This window comes from Geospiza fortis, unplaced genomic scaffold (assembly GCF_000277835.1).
Source record: "Geospiza fortis unplaced genomic scaffold, GeoFor_1.0 scaffold112, whole genome shotgun sequence".
Lineage (NCBI taxonomy): Eukaryota > Metazoa > Chordata > Aves > Passeriformes > Thraupidae > Geospiza > Geospiza fortis.
The window spans coordinates 3,252,341-3,273,884 of NW_005054298.1; the positions used below are offsets into that span (position 1 = coordinate 3,252,341).

Consider the following 21,544-nt stretch of genomic DNA (forward strand, 5'->3'; position numbering starts at 1 on the left):
GCTGGAGAAAGAGTGATTGAATCCAGAAGTAGGCAGTGGTGTTATTTTGTGGGGAGAGAGAAGCTGAGCACAGAGCCATTGGATGTGAAAATAAATCCCCAGACTCAGCAGGATGCACATGGAAACTCTCCTTTTGTACCAGTCTGGGGTGAGTGGGTGCTAGGGACAGAAGTTCCTAAATCTGCCTTTCCTCAAGGGTAGCAAAAGTTGCTAAGAACAAGGGGAAAGAGAGATTCACAGGCACTGACTGCAAAGGGACCTACCTGGCAGATTTCAAACAAAAAATTACTTAGTGAGAATTTCCCCCTCCCCTCCACTACTTTATCTTTTGGAAAGGGAAAAACAAACAAGACTCAAGAGCTTCACTCGTGGCTTTCACCTCAAGGGATTGTTTTGCAAAGAAATTCAATCCCTGCAGTTCTTGGATATCTTCTGAAATTCAAAGAGGAAATAGTGCTTGGATCTGATCTGATGGGTGGAAGGGAATGTGGGCATGATGAGGACAGGCTGTAAGTTCCAAAGTAACACTGCAGAAGTGTGGATTTACAAATGTTCATGTGGGATTCACTGGAGAGGGACAAGATGTGTAACAAGACAGAATATACTTTATGGAATGAGAATAAATAAATAAGGAGTAAATTAAATCCACTGTAGAAAGAATATGCACTGAAACTTTATAGAAATAAGGTTTTTTACATTATAAAATAAATAACTAGAACAAGATGCTTAAATAAAAGCAGATATTACCAAAGAACAGAACACCTGTTGCTGTGGCTTTGTGTGAGACCACTGAGCACTGTACTCACTGAAATATTCTTTTCTCTTTATTCAGACCTGCTGATGAAGTACCATTTGTCAAATCCTTTTATTTATGCCATTTTTTCCACCATTTAGACATCTGGAACTGCTTAGGGAAAATTGAGAACTCCATTATGTGGAATGTTGATTGGAAGTGCTGCATGTCAATGCAGTGTTCAAACATTGATGCATTCCTTTGAAAACAAGCAGATTACATTGGGGTGAGAGCTCCTGATGTGGTAACACAATTTTTTTTTCACATGTGCCTAAATTTCAGAGTTTCTTTGCTTAAAGTTTTCACTGCACTGGATTTATTGACAGATTGGTTATAACTTCTTTCAGTGGCATCCACTCCTCAGGTTTTGTCCTATTTTACAGACTCTTATATGAAAAGCATCTTACAATTTCATGTGTCCTCATGAGTTCTGCAGGTTTTTCTGGCCTTAATTCTTTTTGAAATTCCAGTAATCTGGATAGAAATAATTTGCATAAGTTGTATTTCATTTTATGACTTAGGCATGAAAAATGTTGCAATAATGATACTTGGAATTAAACAGAGTCTGTGAGGCTGGGGTAATTCATTTTCTTTAATGATGTGAACCATTTGAACAGCAGGAAAAAATAGACTAATAATTGGGAATATATGATAGTTATGAAAATAAAAACAAAACCAATTTATTACATATCTTAAAACAAGCAGGTAAGAACATTAAAAACTACATTAAAACCAAAAAGATAAAAATGAAATACACAGCCTGTTAATCCTTTAAACTCTCCTCACTTTGTTTTCAGAGCCTGCTGATCGACCTCCTCTTCTTCTGGTTGCAAGCCCTGAGACAATGGAGGTTTTGTACCTGAATGGCAGCAGGGTGTTTTCCTGGAGCCCTGGGAAGGGATCTGCAGTGGTGACACTGGACTACAGCTACAGAGAGGACACCCTGTGCTGGCTGGAGTCCCGAGACCTCTCCAGTCAGCTCAAGTGCTCCAAGATCTCCCCAGCTGGCACCTTTCCAGAGGAGTGGACAGTGAGCATCGCCCAGAACCTTCACAGTGAGTATTTGGCACAGCAGTGGTGTCTGTCCTGGCAGAAGGGGACCTGCAGAAGTGTTTTTGGGCTTGGAATTAAACAATCTTGAGGCATTAAATATTGCAGCTCACACTGAAGTGATTTTAGGGTTTTTAACTCATATATTCAGCCTGAGCTCCCAGTGTTTGTGTCTATGCAAAGGTTTTTAAGATGTGTGGTTTTATAGACTGTTGCTGGCTGGGGTCTCTGTACAAATCACAAACGGGATGGGACTGTGAGGAACGTGCCTTGAGTTGTTTTATTTTCCAACATCAGTCCCATTACATGGTTATGACAATGGGAAGATGCCAGCAGCTCACATCCCAGGCAGCAGACCAAGAACTTAATGTTACAACTTACTTTAACCACAGTCCTGGGCAAAATGTGCTTTGTTTTGAACTCTGTGTGTGTGTCCTGTCGTGATGTCTGCACCACCAGAGTGGACCTCAGCCTTCCACCCTGTGTTCCTGTCCCTCTGTTCCCTGCATGTCCAGGGAATTTCTGGTCATGTGCTGGCCAGACCTGCAGCGCTGCATCTGTTTGCAAAATCAAGGCCCTGGGATGGGTTTGAAATGAACACAGTGCTGGAATTAATGAGCTGCTCATTTTTCATAGTGCCGGCACACACCAGCTTGTGGTATCTAATATTCTTCTCAAACTTCATGGTAATCATTCAGTCTTATTTAGATGAAGAATAATAATTCCCTTGGACATGAACTGACTGTAGAGACTTGCTTTGACTTTTTCTTTGATTTTGATTTGGGAAGTAGTGCTTAGGGACTTCAATAAAACAACTTTGCTGGGAGCTCTGACTGACACACTCTCACAGATGCAGCTGTGGGAGTGTTTTTCCCAAGCACACACATCCACAGACACTTCTGTTGTGTTGCTCAGTGGAGCTGCATCAATCCCCATGGTCTGGGCATGTCTCCTCAGAGGAAGAAACAGCATGAAACTTGCTTTTGTTCACCTAATTAGGAGCTTCTAGACACCCCTGGAGTTATTCCTGCCAGGACATGGCAGGGATCTCATGTTGCTCTGCCTGGTATATTTGTCAGATAATCTTGTGGCTGCTGCAAAATTGAGTTTTAATTTTAAATTCTCCTTTTTCTTCGCTCCACCTTCTGTTACCTGTCAGGTTATTTCTGCTGTTTCTCTTCATCATACAGCACAACACCTGATGAGGGAAATTAATTTTGTTACTCTGTCAAGGAAAATGTTTTCGAGTGTAATTGCATTCTCTGCCAGCTCAAGCCAAATAAATGGTCAGGGCCATGGGGTGATGATTCACATAAAATTGTACATTCTGTTCTTCATAGGAAGCTTTCTTTTGTGTTTGTGTGAAATTGGTTATTCCTAAAAGTACTAGGGGAAAGAAAAATCATAAAAGGCTTTCTTAGCAGTGTTTGTGGAATTTATCTTTTTTATTCCAATCTTCTAATCATTTTGTTAGTGGAAAAAAAAATCTGCATTTGACACAAAAAGTGCTAGAAAAGTCAGCTATACAAAGTGATTGGGACTGCTTGAAGTAGATTTATTCAAAGTGTTTTCTTCAGTGAAGGCAAGTAAGTCTTGTAGTTAGGAACAAAGAATACAGATCATCTTTAAAGATGAAAGTCTCCATCTAGGAAAGCAGGGACTATGAAAATGACTTCGTTTTCATGATGGGTCATACAGCACCAGCTCCAGGTACTGAACATGAGCTTTGGATTCACAAAGGAAAGAAACTAGAGGACTGTAATTTCCTATCATTCACCCTCAGACGAGTCCAATGTGACTTCACTTTGGAGAGGATGAGTCCCAGATGGATGGAATCAGATCCTTTGAAGCACTGGGGAACTTGGTCTGTGCCTCACTCTGCAGAAGGGGAAAGGCTGAGGAGAGGCTGAGCCTGCCCTTGGCTGTTTTTTGCTCTGGAGAACAGGGTGCAGCTCCAGAGATGCCCCCTCATGCTTAGTAATTAGGCTAATTTCACTCTGAAAATATTTATTATCTCAGGGCTTGTTTAGTAGTTTTATCCCCTCACATAAAGACAGCTTTCTGCAGGCACAGCAGTATCAGCACAGGCATTTTGGTCTCAGCCAAGGCCAGGCATTGTCACGCTGTTTCACCTTTTGTCTTTTTAAGACCAAGAAGTTTTTGGAAGAGAAGCTGGATATTTTCTTCTTGGGAAAGATTTATGCAGACAGTACTGGAGCCAAATTTCAGAGGTGATTCTCCTGTAAGGGAGGCTTGAACAACCTCTGTCCCTAGTAACAGAGGTGCTCCTTGACACCTCACAGCCCACTGCAGTGAGTACAGTGAGACTTTCGGCAACAATCATTTATTTAAACTGATATCACTAGGCCCAAACTAACAAAAATTCTTTCTAATGGTATGAATGTGGAAAATCTCCCAATTTTCTGCCCTTTCAAAGCCATGATGTGCAGTCTTACATTAATGCTTTGGTGTGTGGGAGCTGAGAGGTGGCCAGAGCAGCATCCTCTGGATGCAAGAATCTCCTTCTTCCTCATTTTAGGAGGCATTTTGTGTCTTCATCATTGCAAGCACCTTTCATGCTCTACAAACCAGCGCCAGGCAGCACAACCTGGGTTTTAGCTGCTATTCTTCTGCAGAATATACCAAAATCTCTTCTGGGATGATGCTTCAATGATGATGCATGATATTTTCTGCTTGGCTGATGTTTGATTCAGCTTTTCTTGGCACTCAGTTATCTCAGCACACCACAAGCAGTGCTGCAGTGCCTGTGTTCAGCTTTGCCACCTGTGCTTTGTGCCCACAGCTGATCACACCTCACCTGGGAAGGGGCTCAGGCTTTTCTCTTGGCAGCTGTGTTTGGACAGGACTGCTCTGGATTAAGAGAAACATCTTGTTTCTTCTGTACTAATTCAGTTTTTACCTGCCAAGGTTGGGAGCAGGGGGTGGGTTTGGAGGGGCTGGAGTCTCTGGAGGGAGAGGGATTTGCCTCTCTGCTTGTGGGACCCAAACCTTGTACCTGACCTTCTGGGCACAATCCAGGCTGGCTTTTTGGATCTCTCACTTTTTGGATGTGAGTGAAGAACATCAGAGAGTGAGCCCAGGGAATCTGACCACGAGCCAGGAGTGTCTGTTTGGGTACATTACGGTTTCCTTCCCTGATTTTGGTCCCCCTAATGGCTCCTCCACCTCCCGAGCTAAACCACTTCTCAGCAATGATTATCCATAACCACTGCTGTGTTCAGAGTAGCTGCAGTAATTTCCCTTGGCATTGATGAGGCTCAGTGACTGAAGGAAACCCCAAGCACTGGAGGAGATGGTGTTCCTGTCAGAAATTCCTGTGAATTGCCATGAATATTCATGGCAAAGCAGAGCAAAGTTTGGCTTACTCTGCAGGAGCAAAACTGTGAAGATCTGGGGGAAAGTGTTTATTCCTACATAGTCTGCCCCAAACTTGGCTCCAGACAGGCTCTAAGAGCTGTCACACAGTTGTAGGATGTGGGTTTGCTCTTCCTCCTGTGACAGACAGCCCATGTGCCTTGAGGATGCACAGAAAGAAGAACGTTTCATGTCAAAGGTGATTTAAACCTCACATGGCTCCTTAGTAGTGTTCAGAGCACCTGAATTGGTCATGGGGCCCAAACTGGAGGTGAGAAGGGTGTCCTAAGAGAGTTTCACAGAGTAATTTTCCTGAGTGTGGACTTCTCAAGCTCTGGCTGATCTTGCATTGCCGTCCTTGCATTTCTGACAAGACTGGTCAAATGCTGGTTTTGGGATTATGGACTTTCTAACTTTGTCCAAAGGTGGCCTTTCTTGCTTTTTGGCTTTAGGTTTTTAATTTTTTTTTAATATTGTCAACATCTTCTTCTTAGGTGCTCTAGACAGAGCCAAGAGTAAATATACAAAACTAGGAAAATTTTCTCATTCACTGTTTATTCAGCTATGATTTCCCATCTCCTTTCACTGTCCAGCCAGTCAGTCTCCTAAGGTCCTGCAGTTCTTCTAAACAGACCATCCTCTTTGCTGTTCTGGAAATGCCATGTTTATTGGGCCTCATCACCTTGTTATTGATGTCCTCTCCCAGGTGGCTCATGAATGCTGTCTCACACAGGTTCCAGCACAGGCTGTTGCTCTGGAACTTGGTGATGCTCCACAGGAAACCAGGATTGATCCCCTTGGGCCATCCTTGGTCCATCTCTGTCCTGTACATCTTTCCTGAGTCTTCCTCATGTATTCTCAGTGTCTGTTGGGATTTTTGTGTTTCCCTGTTTACATTTTGTTTTAATTTCCTTGTGCTTTCAATATTTTAAGCTCATTTTTTTTTTTTTATGTTCACATTCCATTATATGGGAAATACTTTCTTTGCAACTGTTTTATTCCTCATTCTGGTGTCCCTGAACTTACAGAACTTTTGAGCCAGGATTTGATACAGCCTCGACAAGGTGCTTTCCAGGCACAGTATGGGCTTTCATTTAGTGCAGGAAATGGTGCTATCTGATAATTGTCCTTTTTCAGAAAGTTTTTCTGTCCCCTGTAATGCCAAGACTCCTTTAGAGACTTAGGCCTGTACAGAAAGTTCCTTTGATCACTGTGCTCCTCTCTTTAGCTCCTTGTCTTTGCTGATTTTTGGTTCTGCACAGCCTTTTTGATGGTTATCAGGGTTAGTGGAAGGATATGGGTAGGTCATCTCTTCATTCAAACTTTCTGCTCCAGCAAGCACAATCACTTGGGCATCATCCTTTGTGGTGTTTACTGCAAATTGATTATCCTTTCTAATGAATAATAGTCATATAATCAGGTTTATACCTCAATTCTCAATGGTGTTTGTACTACAGAAGTTAACATATAATCTGTATAGCTGAAACCCTAAGAGGGCCTTTCTTCTCTTAGGGGGTTCCAAATATTATTTGTGAAGGATCTGTCTGTTTTGCTGCATCTTTTAGGTACAGATTTCTCCATCTGGCTTGGGAATTGCTCTACTGGTTTGAGTATTGTCACCACAACATTGTGTTGTGTCACTTTGAGGCACCAGCTCCCATGGCAGAGAGCCTGACTTGGTGGCATTTCCCTCCAAAGCTAGAGATTATCTGCACTTAATCCTTTTTGACACCAGAGCTACTTATTAACTGACTGTTAATTGCCACAAATGGATTTTTTAGTTGTTCAGAGATGTGATGTTACTATTTTTTAAGCTTTGTTACACATCCAGCTTCCACAATTGATCTTGCATTGACATTGGTAAAAATCCTGTGTCTGTCTTCTGTTCCTAGCAAAGCTGGCCTGATATATCTGTTCTTCTTTTTTTACTCTTCAGTAATTGTGTCCTGGACAGTTTCATCTCAGACTGAGTACAGGAAATAAAAAGCCTTATCTCAATGGCATTTCTCAGTGCAAATTTTTGATCGCTTTTGTTTTGTCTTGTATTTTTCCCCTTCTCTAAACTCCTAGGCTCTGCCTGGATCAGTCTCCTGAATGTTCCCTCTGCCAAGAGACAGAAATTATCACTGCTGAATTGTCATATTCCCTTTTCCCCGCTTTATCAATTTCTTAGCTCACCATTTTTGGACTTTCTTCTTAATTCCAGATTTGTTGTTGTCCTAAAGTGGGACATGAGTGGATCTTTTTATGTCTTCCTTACAACCCAACCCATCCCTGGCAGAAAAGCTCTTGCACCAGGGAGGAAATACAAGAGCAAGCAAGCAAACTCCCACAGCAGCAGAAGGGTTTTGTAAAGAAAAAAGGACTTTTTTGTCAAAGTAGCAGTCGCCACGTAAATTTATCTTTATCAGTCAGAATTCTGAGGGACTCTTTGTCTCTGTCAAATTGAATTATTATGCTGCTTGTAAAACAGTAGCATTTTGATTTTGTTAACAAGGTTTTTAAGGTGGAATAAAACAATTGCGGGGGCTATAGAGATGGAATGTGTAGATAACTAGGTTTCTGCTAATGTAAATCACAGTTTTGTAATGAGTATTTCACAAAAGCACTTATTTCTTCATATACAACAGTCGTGAAGTACAAAAACCATATTCACAAGTCATTTATTTTTCCTGAAATATGTCGTTAATTATTGCATGTTTTATGGGATTAGACTCACATTTTTCCATAAAACTTGACAACCACAAGCACCATGTTGGCTTCATTTTGTTCTTTACTTGGTAGCCACTGGAACTGTTCTTGGAATTATCCCACATTTCCTCAGTATTCCCAGGAGCTTGTCTTCTGCCTTTCTTCCAATGAGAAGAGATATAGGAGATAAATAAGAGACAAACACTTTTAAGCTGCCCATTTCAGTAAAGTTGTTTATGGACTTGAGCCTTCAAATGCACTCTTGGAAAGTTTCTTAACGGCAATAAAAGAAATGATTAATATTTCAGGATATTTCAATGTGCTAATTGCATATGCATAACTTTTTTTTTGCTTTCTACCGGCACTTTATTATTGTCTCTATAAATTTCATATCTCTTATGATTTAGCCAGTGGTTGTCTTCTTGAGTGGTAAAATATCTTTGTAAATGCAACTCACATACATTGCTAACCAAGTTTGCTTCATTTAGACTAATTGACAGCAAATTTTCCATACAGATATTTATTTATGAATGCAAATATTTAATTCAGACTTCATTAAAAACCTAAAACACACTACTAAAGTCAAGTCAAGAAGTCAAGAATTCTTGGTTTTGGGCTTTTTATCTTTTTCATCATGCACTTTGGATTGTGTCATTAAATGAGTTCTTCTGCCTCCTAAAGGTTTTTCCTGAGGCACAGACCAACATTGCAGGAAACTTTAAAAAGTCTGTGTCTGCTTTCAAAGTACTTTTGCCTTTATAGGAACAAAGGGGACATAAAAACTATAATCTCCAAAATACGGTTTGTTTACATCCAACATCATAACTGGATCCATGTTCACATATAAAAAAAGAAGCACTTGAGCAATTGCAGACCAAAGTCCATCCCAGAGAGGGATTTATCAGTAGCTTAAGCCATGAGGGAACAGTATTTTGTTAGCAATGATCCTGAGCAGGGCTAGGAATTCTCTGTGCTACACAGAGATCTGAGTCTGCAGGGAAGCGACCCACGGGGGATGGCACAGCTGAACCACACAATCCACCTGCTGCAAATCTTGGGGAAGCAGCAGGAAAAGGGAAAAGAAAAAAGATATAAAGATCTGTTTGTATGTCTTATGCAATGAAAAGATTCATAGACTAATATCACAAATATGCAACTCCTGATCAAAGTTGTGGCCTCTGGAAATTGCTGTTTTGAAACTCAGGTTTTGATCTGATGCTTTGTTCTGCTGCAGGGAAAAGGATAAATAGAGAGCAGAAAGGCCTTCTGTCTTTCAGAAAGGAATAGCAATGAATAACTGCATTAATGGAAATAAATCTGAAAGAGCAGCTACACATGTGATGAAATTAAAATCAGCTGCTACAGCACCTTAAGCTCCAGCCTAATCTGCTTTCTGTACTCACAGCAGCCTGGGGGTTTCTGTGCTGGACTGGAGTCTGTGGCAGAGACACACCAAAAAGTTTGTGTGTGTCAGAATAAATAAAGGATTTGTTCTTTCCTTATCACTTTATCAGGAGCCCTTACAAAAAGATGAATTGCATCTTTTGCAAAGTTGTGATTATTATTTAGGTTGTGATGGACATGACAAATTAAAACCACTGTCTGATTGTAGGGATTTAATATAGGATTGCTTTCTTCAGTTTTTAACTCCTTTGACTGGCAGAACAATGGCTGGCTCAATGACTCATATCTCCAGATTGTGGAAATATTGGTTTTGTTCTCAATACCTAAAATTGTGGGTTATTACTTGGAATGAAACAAATTTATTTTGAACTTTCTTGTGGCTTCAGCTCTGGAGTAGAACTTGAAATGCATCATGCAATAAATAAAATGTAACATCAAAGTTTATCCTTTTCACTATTTGTCAGTTGAGTTCAATATAATAAAATCCTGGTTTTTCTTGCACATTTTTAATAATTGAGTGAAGCATGTTTCAAAAAATGACCAATTTCATGCAACAAATGCTCTGTCTGAAGTAGATCACTTTTGCTAAAGGCAAAGGCAAAATCTGATTTTCTTTGTTCTGGAAAAAAAGAAAGTGTTGGAATCACTGTAAGCAATGAAATGATAAGGACAGGATCTGCAAAGGGTCAGTTTGCTTGCACAAAATTGATGTCCTGAGTGTTATCAGCATGTCACCCAGCAGCTGCCACTCTGTGTGCTGGGCGAGGCATTCACTGTGACAGTTCTGAGCTGGGGACAAAGTTTGGGTTCTCTGTGCATGTGTAATTCCATAACATTTCTGTCACACTGTGTAAGCAAAAATAATGAGCTGACTGAGGAGTCTGTGCCACAATTAACAGTTCAGGGCATCCTGCTCTTTTTGGTAATTTTGGCCTTGTCTTGAATGTCATTTATTGCTCTTTAACTTAAATGCATTATCACACTTTTTGACTTTGGGGAGTTTTTTTCTATTGCTATATAAGAACATAAGTATAATGTGTTATAAAATATTAGTGCCTTTCCCTGTACATATACTGAAAATATGTACTTTCCTTTTAAGGCTCTTCAGAGGTGATATTGTTTTGTCACTGAGTCTGTACAAGTGGTTGCAGAATTCAGATTTGTTTTAAACAGTGGAGCCCCTGCTCCCCTCAGTGTCACACCATGGCCTGTGCTGCCTTTGGGATCCCTCAGCGCAGAGGGATCCCAAATGTTCCCAAATTCTATTCCCAAACAGAACATTAGTAGCGTGCAAATTGACAGTTTTAGAAACATGCTTCACTCAACTATTAAAAACTGAGCTCACATCAGGGTAGGCAAAACTTTCATGGGTAGATAAATTATTGCTAGGAGGAATCCAAGGGGACCTGGAGGATGGTGCAGTGCAGATTTGTGTCTCTCCTCTGCACTTTGCATGGGTTGGGACAATTTGTTTCTACTGTTTACACGAAAGGAGCAGTGATGTAGGAAGAAAGGGAATATGCTGTGTTTTGTCTTTTCCCCTCTAAATGTAGAATATGTCAAAGGAAATATAGGTTGGATATTAGGAAAGTCTTTTATGGAAAGTTCTCAAGGAACTGGTGGAGTCACCATCCCTGGGTGTGTTTAAAAAAGATTGGATGTGGCATTGGGTGCCGGGGTTTGGTTGAGGTGCTGGGGCTGGGTTGGACTCGATGATCTTGGAGGTCTCTTCCAACCTGGTCATTCTGTGAATAACAGAGAATAACAAACACTGTGAGGTTTAAAACCTGAAATGCTGGGGGATGCACAAGGTGGGAGAGGTTGGCACAAGGTGCCTGGAGCTTCAGGGGTTGTGAAGAGTTGGGATTACAGGCTCACATCTTCCTGGGGTGGGCAGTTTTGGGAAGGGCTGGAAGCCTTCTGAAAGCAAAGGTCAGGCTCTGACATACAAGCACATTGAGTTGGAGTCATATTTCTGGAAGCACAGGCTGTGTGAGTGATTTATGAGACTTTTAATGGGATCTATGGTGCCATTCTGGTTTAAGATAATGCTCAGGTAAACCAATAACAGCACTATTGGGGTGATGAGAGAAATAAATAAGCAACAACAAAAAAAGCAGTGGCCCAATGTCTGGTTAAAAATGGATAGAAAAATAATTTATGTATAAATCTAAAGCCATATTTTATTTTTATTTCTTATATTACTGGAATTAAGTTCACAATGATTTTTTAAATTATTTTTAAGTGCAGTAACAATGTCAATATTTTAAGTCTGGGCAGTTGTCTGTCTTGTTGGTGAGGTCACATATAATGAATAACAGTCTTCTCCTCAAAGGTTACTATTCTTATACTGAAAATATGTAATAAATGGGTGAGAAAAAGAAAAGGACAGAGAGGGAGAAAGGGAGGATGAGGTAATGTTTACATGGGATACATTTATTATTGTCTGTTGGCAGCATTGGTAGGCAGGAAGGGTTTTATTTGTTTGTTTTTCTCAGATGACTTTTGTAGGTGCTGAGCAGTGGTTTCAGAGTCTTGCAGGAGTGCCAGCCTGCTGATGGTGGGATGATCCCTCTGCTAGGGGGAAAGGAAAAGATGAAGAAAAAAACTGAATGTCCTTAATAAAACAAGAATTTTTTTCTTTCCTTAGCAACCCTAAAAAAGAGGCTTTTTATCTAGTAAAGTACATGATAGGATTTTATTTCCAAAATACTGTGTGAAGAAATGAGGTGTATGTTTACTAACTGTGCAGTTAGTAATAGTCTAATATTTTTTAATATTTAGAATATGTTTAGATTGTCTAAGTTGTAGTTCTCAAGCTGGATTTGAAATGGACTCCGTATGCAGATTTTAATTATATTAAAAGCAAGTTCTATTTATTTTAGCAATAAAGTTGGGTATTTTTGGTTGGTGTTTTTTTTTTTTTTGTTTGGTTGGGTTGTTTTTGTTTTGTTTTGTTTTGGTTGGTTGGTGTTTTTTGTGGTTTGAGATGAAGACAAAGACTGTTGTGCCCAATGTGAATGTGTCTGTATAACAAAATTAAATACTCTATTATCAGTATTAGCTTCTGATTAAAACTGAGTGTACTAATGTCCTTTAGGAATGGTTTACACCAGTGGGGCATGGCATGTCCTGCATTAAATATTGTATAGACCATTTATTGCTAACAGCAACTAGAGTGGGCAGCAGATGAAATTATCCTAAAAAATTGTGGCCTGCATGGTACCTGCAAGAACCTGCAGCACATCTGGATCCTGTGAATGAGAGTTCTCTGACAAATGTTGCCTTCTACAAAAAAAAGTGCAGAGTGAGTTTCCTTTCCTGGGTTGCCTAACCCATTTTTTAAGTGTTGTGAGGCATAATTCACTCCTCAATTATTCCCCAAAAAGCATTTCTTGAAGCACTGTTGCTTTCCTCTGGTGTTAAACTGTTCAAACTTCCTCTGGAAATCATTTCCATTGAATACTTTGCATTGCGAAAGCAACTCCATCTATTTATTGACATCCCTTTGCATTGCAATCATCCGCTGCTTAGCCTGTCTGTGGAAAAAAAACGTTTTAAGTGGCTTTATTGTTGTGTGATGATGATTTATGGGGTCCATAGCCCATGCAGGGGGCAGTCCTAGGGAGGTGGGAGGTGGTTGGAGGAAGGGAATGTCACAGCCTGGAGCAGCCAGGCCGTGTCCCCACAGCAGCTCTCCGAGGCCACGTGCCTGATGGGATGCCTGTTGCAGCTGAATTATGCTTTAATTTTAACAGTGGGTGACTTAACTGCTCTGAAGTAAATAACTGGGTTTGATTTACAGTCTCACTAGATTTATAAGAAGCTGTTGAATGTGCAGCTAAAAAGAAAAAAAATAAGGCTGTTATAGCTATGTACCTCTATAAATCTGTCTTTATTGTTCAGCATGTACACGGGCCACTGGGACCCCATTACAGGTTTGCAATCACTGGGCAATGTGTTTGAGACTCAGCAATGCAGAAATTAGGAATGTTATGGTTTTCAGCCATTCTTACTTATTTCTGACATGAGATTGATGTCAGAAAATTCACCCTCTGTAAAAAATCTTCACAGTCAGGATTAAAAGATAGGGCCACTCACAAGGCCCTTATTTAATTGTTTCACACTTTCTCCTTGCTCCTTTAGCCCATTGGATGTCCCTGTGATGCAGGGCCCAAGAACAGAAATTCCATTCATCTTACTCATTCCAGAAGCTCAATGCATTTCCTGATAGAATCATTCTATAACAAAATAAAAGAAGAAATATGCTTAAAAATGCTTAAGAATTTAGGGCCAGATTTTGCTACCCTACTGTAAAATTCCTCTGGGGCATCATCACATTTCCACTGAGTGCTGTGTGAAGGAATTTGTTAGAGGAGGATGATTGTTGTTGTCATCATTGTTGTTAATATTGGTTTTTTGGATCCCCAGTGGAAGAAGGAAGTTTATTAAAGCCACATTTTCACGTTTCTCTCTCAGTAACTGCTCAATATTCCACCTCAGCCAATGTAGAATCGTGGAATCACAGAATGGTTTGGGTTCAAAGTGACCTCTAAGATGATCTCAGTCCCCTATCAAGGGCAGGGACCCCTCCCACTATCCCAGGTTGTTCCAAGCCCCATCCAGCCTGGCCTTGGACACTTCCAGGGATGGGCCACAACCACTTCCAGCCACAGCCTGTTCCAGTTCCTCACCAAATGCCCAGAATTTTTCTTTTCTGTACCTGCTGGGAAGCTGAATGCCTGCATCTCAGAGCACCTGAATCAACCACGTCTCTGAGAGACTTTGTGTGTTTCTGAGCCATCAGGATGCTTTCATTAAGTATTCATAATATTTAGATTATTCTTATATTTTTGAAAATTATTTAGCTTGGAGAAAGTGCTATTGTCTCCGTGCTCACATTTATAGGTTTTTAATGCAGTATATTATGCTCCAGGGTTGAAAGAAGGCCAACAATATTTTTGTCAGTAACCAAATTGATTGAAATTGAAATGCTTTTACTCCACAAAGAAAAGGAAAAGCTTTCTCTTCTTTTGAGGAACTTGAAGTCTAGATGCTTTAAAGTGCTTATTTAAACTGAGTATATTTTAGGTTCTTCATTGTGCTTCTCACAAAGAGTATCCTCAAAGGCTGATTTAATTCAGAGGAATCAGATATTTGAGGATGAGTAGTTTGAAAAAGATGGATGGATATTTTTCACTTGATTTTTCATTTCTCAACTTATGTAATAATCACTCCGGACATGGCTGTTAAAAGTTGAGACACCAGTGTGTCTGACTTATTGAATGGTGACATCTTTGATAAAAATCATATTCATAAGTGGCATTGCAGACAGAATTATGGCAAATTCTTGGTAGTAGAAGAGGCACAGAGAAAATCCATTCCAGCTTCCCTTTCCCAAGGCACAGTGTCAGTACAAGGCTGTCTGGGCTGCTAATTAGGAGCATTACTGTCAAAAGAGCGGCACAGCAAAGGCAGTGATGCTGCAGGGTTTCACAGCTTGTCCTTTATGTGTTTTAACACTTCTTACCTGCTCTCACCATCACTGGCTATTGGAGAAAAAAAAAAAAGAAGACTTGGTATTCCTTGTCTTGTTCCAAACTTGGCTTTTTACTCAGTGGAGGCAAAAAGTATTCCCAAGTGACTTTCTGCTTGTCTTTGCAATAAAGTTTGTTTCTTCCCTGATAAATATATAATTTTATCTCTTTTTTTTTCTTTCTAATTAGATAATAAATTAAACAAAGTCTGGCCATGCCAATTTGGACATTGCATTCATAAAGGACATATATAGAAGAAAAATTAGTTATAGAAGAAAAATTAGTAATTTAAAATAATCAAAATAATTCTTCCTTTATGATAAATTTTTGCAAAAGAAAAGAAAAACAACAAAAAAATTAAAAACAAAAACACACAAAAACCTAGAAAACAACCCAACTTTTCCATGTGAAAAACAAAGATTGTTTAAGTACTTTCAAATATATATTTAAAATATATATTAATATGGGGAAAATCTAAATATGAACTCAATACTGGTTTATATCTGCATATATGAGGGAGTTTTCATTGCAGTAATGTCCAGACTAAAGAAAAATTGACTATAAAAGGCAATAGAACCTAAGTCTATGTCTTTTATCATTGACAGGAAGCTTATGGAGAGTTCAAGGAATATTTCAAATTTTAATTACATTTAATCCAAAATATTCCCCAGTTCACTCAGGAGTTTCTCAAAAACAGTCCAACAATTCCAGAATTCCCCTGAGTAGTTTCCTCAGATCAGTTCTTACATTAAAACCAAGGAATGCTTATACTGAAGCTTTTAACAGGAAAAATCTTGCTATTTTTGTTTCTATATCTGGGAAAAAATGAAATCTGTTAATATAATACTGAGTTTAACAGATAGTGCATAGGCAGAATCCTTGGTTACAGCAGTAACAGAAATACAAGAATATGTCATTGCTTTTGCCTTTCTTTTGCTGAAAATCTGAAGTCTTGTACTAGTCTTGATTTTAAATGGAAATAAATGTAATAATTCATACAAGATATATGTTGGAAAATCAAAGTAAAAGAAGAGAGCCATTCTGTTTTTCTCTGATTTCCATAAACTACGGATTGGCCATAAGACATATATTTCTAGAACCCTTTGAAGATTTAGCCACTCTTATATGAAATTATTATTTTCTCTAAAGGTCTAATAATGTCTGAGTGTTTAAAAGACATAGGAAAAGTTCACTCCCAGACACACTTTTGCTGTGCCCACAGTCTACATAATGTCATTAAGTAGAGCAGAATTTAACCTATACGCTGTCTTAACTATTCTTTATGAAGTCCCTAAGAGGAAATCCTAGTTTTTAGAAAGTAATAAAGGAAAGATGATCACATTTGGCAGAAATGCTCCAAGGAAACTGTTATTAACATAGGAAAAACCCTCAGAACTATATAGAAGATTGCTCAGAATAAATATGTGTGTTTTCAAGGGGAAACGTTTCTTTTTAGAGACTTCTGAAACCATGCAAATGAAAGAAAAAAAGATTTATTACTTTAAAGATGTGAGTGGACCAGACATCTGCACATAGTGGGGTTTAAATATGAATCCAGAAATAGGCATGAAATGAATTCAGGAAGTTCCTGAGTACAAAAAGTTTCATATATATTTTAAAAGTCCCCAGTTCAACCAGAGCCTTTCCTCAGTGGTTTGCAGTGGGTACAACTCGTGTGATAGCTGGGGAGCCATTCACAGCAGCCTCATGCAGAGCTGCTGCCAAACCATGGAGATAAAATGGCATTCACACAACCCATTCTCTGCCAGCTGAGGGGATTTCTCACGTAGAATTTAATTTAGTGGGGGAGCGGGGCTGTACAATTCTTTACAAACTTCTCTGGTGAGGAGGTGGATGTGTCCAACGCAGGGGGCAGGAGCAGAGACAAACCCCGGAGCAGATCCTTGGTGCCTCCTAGACACAAATGCCAAATGTGCTCTGTGCCCACAGGAATTGCTAAGGACAGTGATGGGCTGGTTTGGAGGGAAGTGTTCTTTGCATAGCAGGACTGAAGCATGGAGAGATAATTCTTCAACTAAGTTGAAAAGTGGTGTGTGAACTACAGTGCCGGGCACAAACAGAACAATTTCCAAAGGCACGTGCGAAGAATCACAGGCGCTATTTATGTAAAAAAGCCTTACATATTCATATAATTCCCAAAACACCTAATACAGATTCATCACCTAACTCCACCTATCCCTGTTTAGTATTAAAATGTATTTAAATGAGTCCAGAGTTCCTTCACTCTTGTGCAGTCTCACTTCAGATGGGTCGGTGGGTTCTGAAATGGGTGTTTGATCTTCTGAGGTCAAAGTGACCTTTACTTCTTTACTTTTGCCTTGTTGGCAGGCTTTGGACCCCTTGGCTATAGCTCAAGTTTCAGGGCCCAGGTCCTCTTCTTTTTCACAATTAGATGCACATCCCATCCTGCTTCTTTAAACACAGTAAAGACAAATACATTATTTACATCTTAGCCTTAACTATTCCATCTGCTAAGAATTAACTATCCCTTATTATTTCTTCTTGCTATACTCTTAACTGTTTCTATCCCCCCCCTAACTAATTCTAGCCGAACTTTTAACTCTTTCAGTTTCTTTAAATCCTTGATTCAGGACATCTCTCTGGCAGTCTGTTCTTCTGAAGAAAATTATTTGGAATTAATGTGTTGCTTGTTCTGGAAACTCTGTGATAAAACTGATGAAAGATGGCATGCCCTGGAAAGAACAGCTTTACAAGGAATGCAGTTGGAATGAGCCTAAACCTCTCCAATAGCCTGTGCTGCTGGGAGCTCCATGGCCTTCCCAAATCCTGCTGGGCAGGGAACTTGGATAAAGAAGTGTTCACAGCTACCAGTGCTGTTTGACACAAAGTTTATGGTGTGGTGTTGCTTCTGGATGTCTCACTTTTCCTGGAATGCTGAGCTCAGTTTTAACTACCTAATGCAAATGGTTATCTCTAATATGACCTTGAACAAATTATTCTTGGTTTCCATAAAAAAAACAAGTTGTTTGGTGCAATTTCTTGTGATACGTTACCAAAAACCTATGGAAAGAACAGAGCAAACATTTTATAACTCTAAGTACTGTTATGTTAATAAATCCAATAACCTGTGTGTGATGTGCCTTTCACATATGTATCACTTTTATCTCAAAATAGGTACATTCTTCACACAATAAGAAAAACTCCTCCACCAGGCTGCTACTTAACCTTGTTCCTTTTCATCAACTTCCTAGTGTACAGCAATCTTCTAGAGCTCTCATTGCAGGAATTTAATTACTAGTTTTCTTTCTACAAATGTTTGAAATTGGATCCCTTTTGTACCTTTTGTCCCATTTAAAAGATATTTTCTGAAATGCTTCTGTTACACAGGAGCTTATCTGCAATTTTCAAAAGGGTCCCTGAATCAGTAAACCATAAATTTTTTTATTCCACCTTCAGAAAATGGTAAGCAGGCACGTTGGAAATGCTTTAACTATTACTGATTTCCAGAGGCACAGAGTTTTCTTGTGGCATTTTTAAAAGCATGTCTGATATTTTGCTTGGAAAAAGGGAGGAGAAAAAAAGTGTTTTCTTCCTATTGTCTGTAATATATCAGTCTTCACATATCTCACAGTGCATCTGACATTGGCCTTCTCTGGAGTTTGGATATTGGGCTAAATGGAGCATTTCTTTATTCTGGCTCAGCAGATCTTGGTAATAGGACCTATCAGGCCCAATATTCCCTTTGAATTAAAAGGGAAATGAGTAGTGGAAGGGCAGGAATGGGAGAGACAGAAGACAGCAGTGAACTGTGTAATGGGGTGGCTGAGGTGGATACAGTTGGTGTTCCTGGTATTTCACTGAGTAAATCTTATTGAAGTTACCTGCACTTTGAAGGACAATAAATGAGCTTCCATGTCTGTTTTAAGTACAAGGCTCATAAGCCCTGAGTTATCATCAGAAACTCAATGAATTCAATTTTTCTCCAATCAAGTTTACTTACTACTCTGCAGTGCAGCATGGATGTGATGGAGGCAACATTTTTTTTTGGATTGTGGAAAGCAAACCTAAAAATTCCCCATCTGAAGGATTATAAACATACAGAAAACTAAAAGTAAACAAAAAACCCAAACAACAGTTTCTCTGTGTAATGATATTTTATCACATCTGGCTTCTCATCATGACAGAATCTCAGTTTATGTTAGCACTATTTTGAAAGCGCCATAATATAATAAACATATTTAAGTTTTTAAAATCAAAAATCATTGATATTGATCATTGAAAACATTTAACAGGATATATTTTTCTATTAATTGCAGTATTTGTTATTAAAGAATAACTAATTCTGTCCTACATAGTGGTATCAACACAATACTGTCAATAAGAAGAGGAAGAAAAGAAATCTTAGTTAAATAGAATTGATAAAGTTATGTTCTTTGCAATTCTCTGTTTTTTTTGCTAACTGTAACACTAAGATGGTGTATGGGCAGGTCAGCTGATTTATAGGAAAAACTGAGATTTTATAAGGCATTTACAGAGGGTGGTTCCAGGATCCTACAAGGAAAGGAATGGAGAGAGCAGCTGTGTTAGGGTGCTGTGGAGCTGCCACAGAGTCCTGAGAAGGAAAACTTGGTTGTTAGTGAATGTCTCTATATTATCACAGAAAATTTACTTCAATGCTACTTCTTGTGGCAACTGACAGAAATCTGGCAGCATCCAGATACCCCAGAACTACAAGAAAAAGGTTTTTAAATGAAAATGAATGCATAGATAAGGTGCTTTTAGAAAAGCATATCACATTTTATTTATTTCTGTTAAGTATTTCTGGTCTGCTTTTAGTCCCCTTTAAATATAACCAACAAAGTCCTTTTAACTTTACAAATGTGAAGTTTGAAGTTTACCATCCCCAGGGTCTGGCAGACATCCTAGAACACCAAATCCAGAATCTGAGTGCCATCAGAGCTGCCTTCCCCAGCAGCCTGGTACCACCAGTGTTCCAGCTGTTTCACAGGTGCACCATCATTTAGTGGAGCTGCTTCTGAGGAGACCATAAAAAATCACAATGACAGACTTAAAAATATTTAACAGAGCTCAAAACAAATGTGTATCTTTCAAACCACTGTGGTTGCAATCAGATGTCTGTAGTTAAAAAGGAAAAAATTCTCCCCAATCCCTATTTGTGTACAGAGAATTAGATTCCTTATTAGAAGCCCTGTGATAGAGGTAAAGCAGCTGGAGCTCTTTAAGTGAGTGGAGCATCTGCTGGCAGAGCAGCCAGCAGTCACTTGGATTGAAACTGTACTCCTGAGCTCCTTTTTCTTTCTTTTTTCCCTTTTTTTTTTTTGGCAGATGTGCAGCAAATAGCTATGGACTGGATCACGGGGAATTTTTACTTTGTGGATCACGTCAGCGACAGGATCTTTGTGTGCAGCCAGAATGGCTCAGTGTGTGTGACCCTCATCGAGCTGGACCTGAGCAACCCCAAGGCCATCGCTCTTGATCCAACAGCAGGGTAAGGTTCTTTCTTTGCACTAAGACTTATTTCACACGAGTGCTTTAATAACTGTTTTTCCTTTGCTGTATTGAGTTATTGCGTAGTTGCTACACTAAAGCAATAACGTGTAATGAACTTGGAGCAAATGGTTAACTGTTAATTGCAATAATTATTGCAGCATGTGCCTTGTGACTTCTCAAAATGGAATCCAAACTGAGAAAACAATTTAGTCCCTACTTGTCACAACATTTGCTTTTGTGTTTGCTTTTCTGTAAGTTGTGCCTCTAACTAAAGGATGCGGGAAAGGAATTTTTGAAGGATTTTTATGCTGTATCCCCTCATTTACAGGGATATTGGAAATGAGTGTACCGAGCTTATTTACACAAAAAAGAGTGGAAGAATTTTACTGTTCTTTAGAGGGTCAGCTCTAATGGTAAAATTACCATTTTCTGTCCCACAGATAACTACATTCAGTGCCAGTTGGGAATTAAGCCTTGCTTAAAATACAGAGTACTAAATATCCTCCAATTTATAACATCCACCAGCTGGGAACAGTTTTTAAGCTATAATGATGTAAAAGCATTACTAAATAGAAGTAGAAATAGGATCAAATTAATTTATAACTAAATTTTGGTAATGGTTTTGAGCAAGGATTTTACCTTGGTTTTATTAGTCAGTAAGTAGTTCAGACCAAAATCCCTGATGGAATATGTCCTAAACTGCCATAAGCCCCTTCTCAACAAATACAGAAATATTTACAGTAGAACAGCTTGTCATCCATATGTGGACTTTTGTCAGTCTTTATTTAAAGCCTGAACGAATATTAAGAAGCATTATCACAATGACTTCAATTCTGACAGGAACAGCTTGCATGTAAAGTTTACAAAGAAGTTTGATAATGTGATCTCGAGTAGAGCTGTATTTCTCTCTGCAGCAGATGGTAAGCTTGACTTGATCTGACTGCAGAGTGGTTTAAAGAGAAAAATAAAAATTCATGTAGAAATTGATTTTCTGCAAATTCTGATCTGAAAGAACTTGAAGCTTTCATATTTGCTGACAGCAGCCTTTTTTCTATGCTTTTACTTGTATATTCTTTGCTGGATTTACTGGATGAATCCAAAGCTTGTCACTAGCTAATCTTAACTGTCAGGGATGTAGGAATTGTGCCCAAGCCTTTGGTTTTGTGAGGAGGGACAGGAAAATGAGAGATTTCATTTTTTA

General features: G+C 39.1%; 1 protein-coding gene across 1 annotated transcript in view; it reads left to right on the plus strand.

Annotated features, from left to right (window-relative positions):
* Nucleotides 1-21,544, plus strand: part of LRP1B (LDL receptor related protein 1B) — a 481,313-nt gene that overhangs the window by 191,955 nt on the left and 267,814 nt on the right. Inside the window, exons 6-7 of the mRNA XM_031057232.1 lie at nucleotides 1,591-1,848; nucleotides 20,179-20,341. Of these exons, the coding sequence (XP_030913092.1) occupies nucleotides 1,591-1,848; nucleotides 20,179-20,341 (421 nt within the window). The remainder of the gene's footprint in view (nucleotides 1-1,590; nucleotides 1,849-20,178; nucleotides 20,342-21,544) is intronic.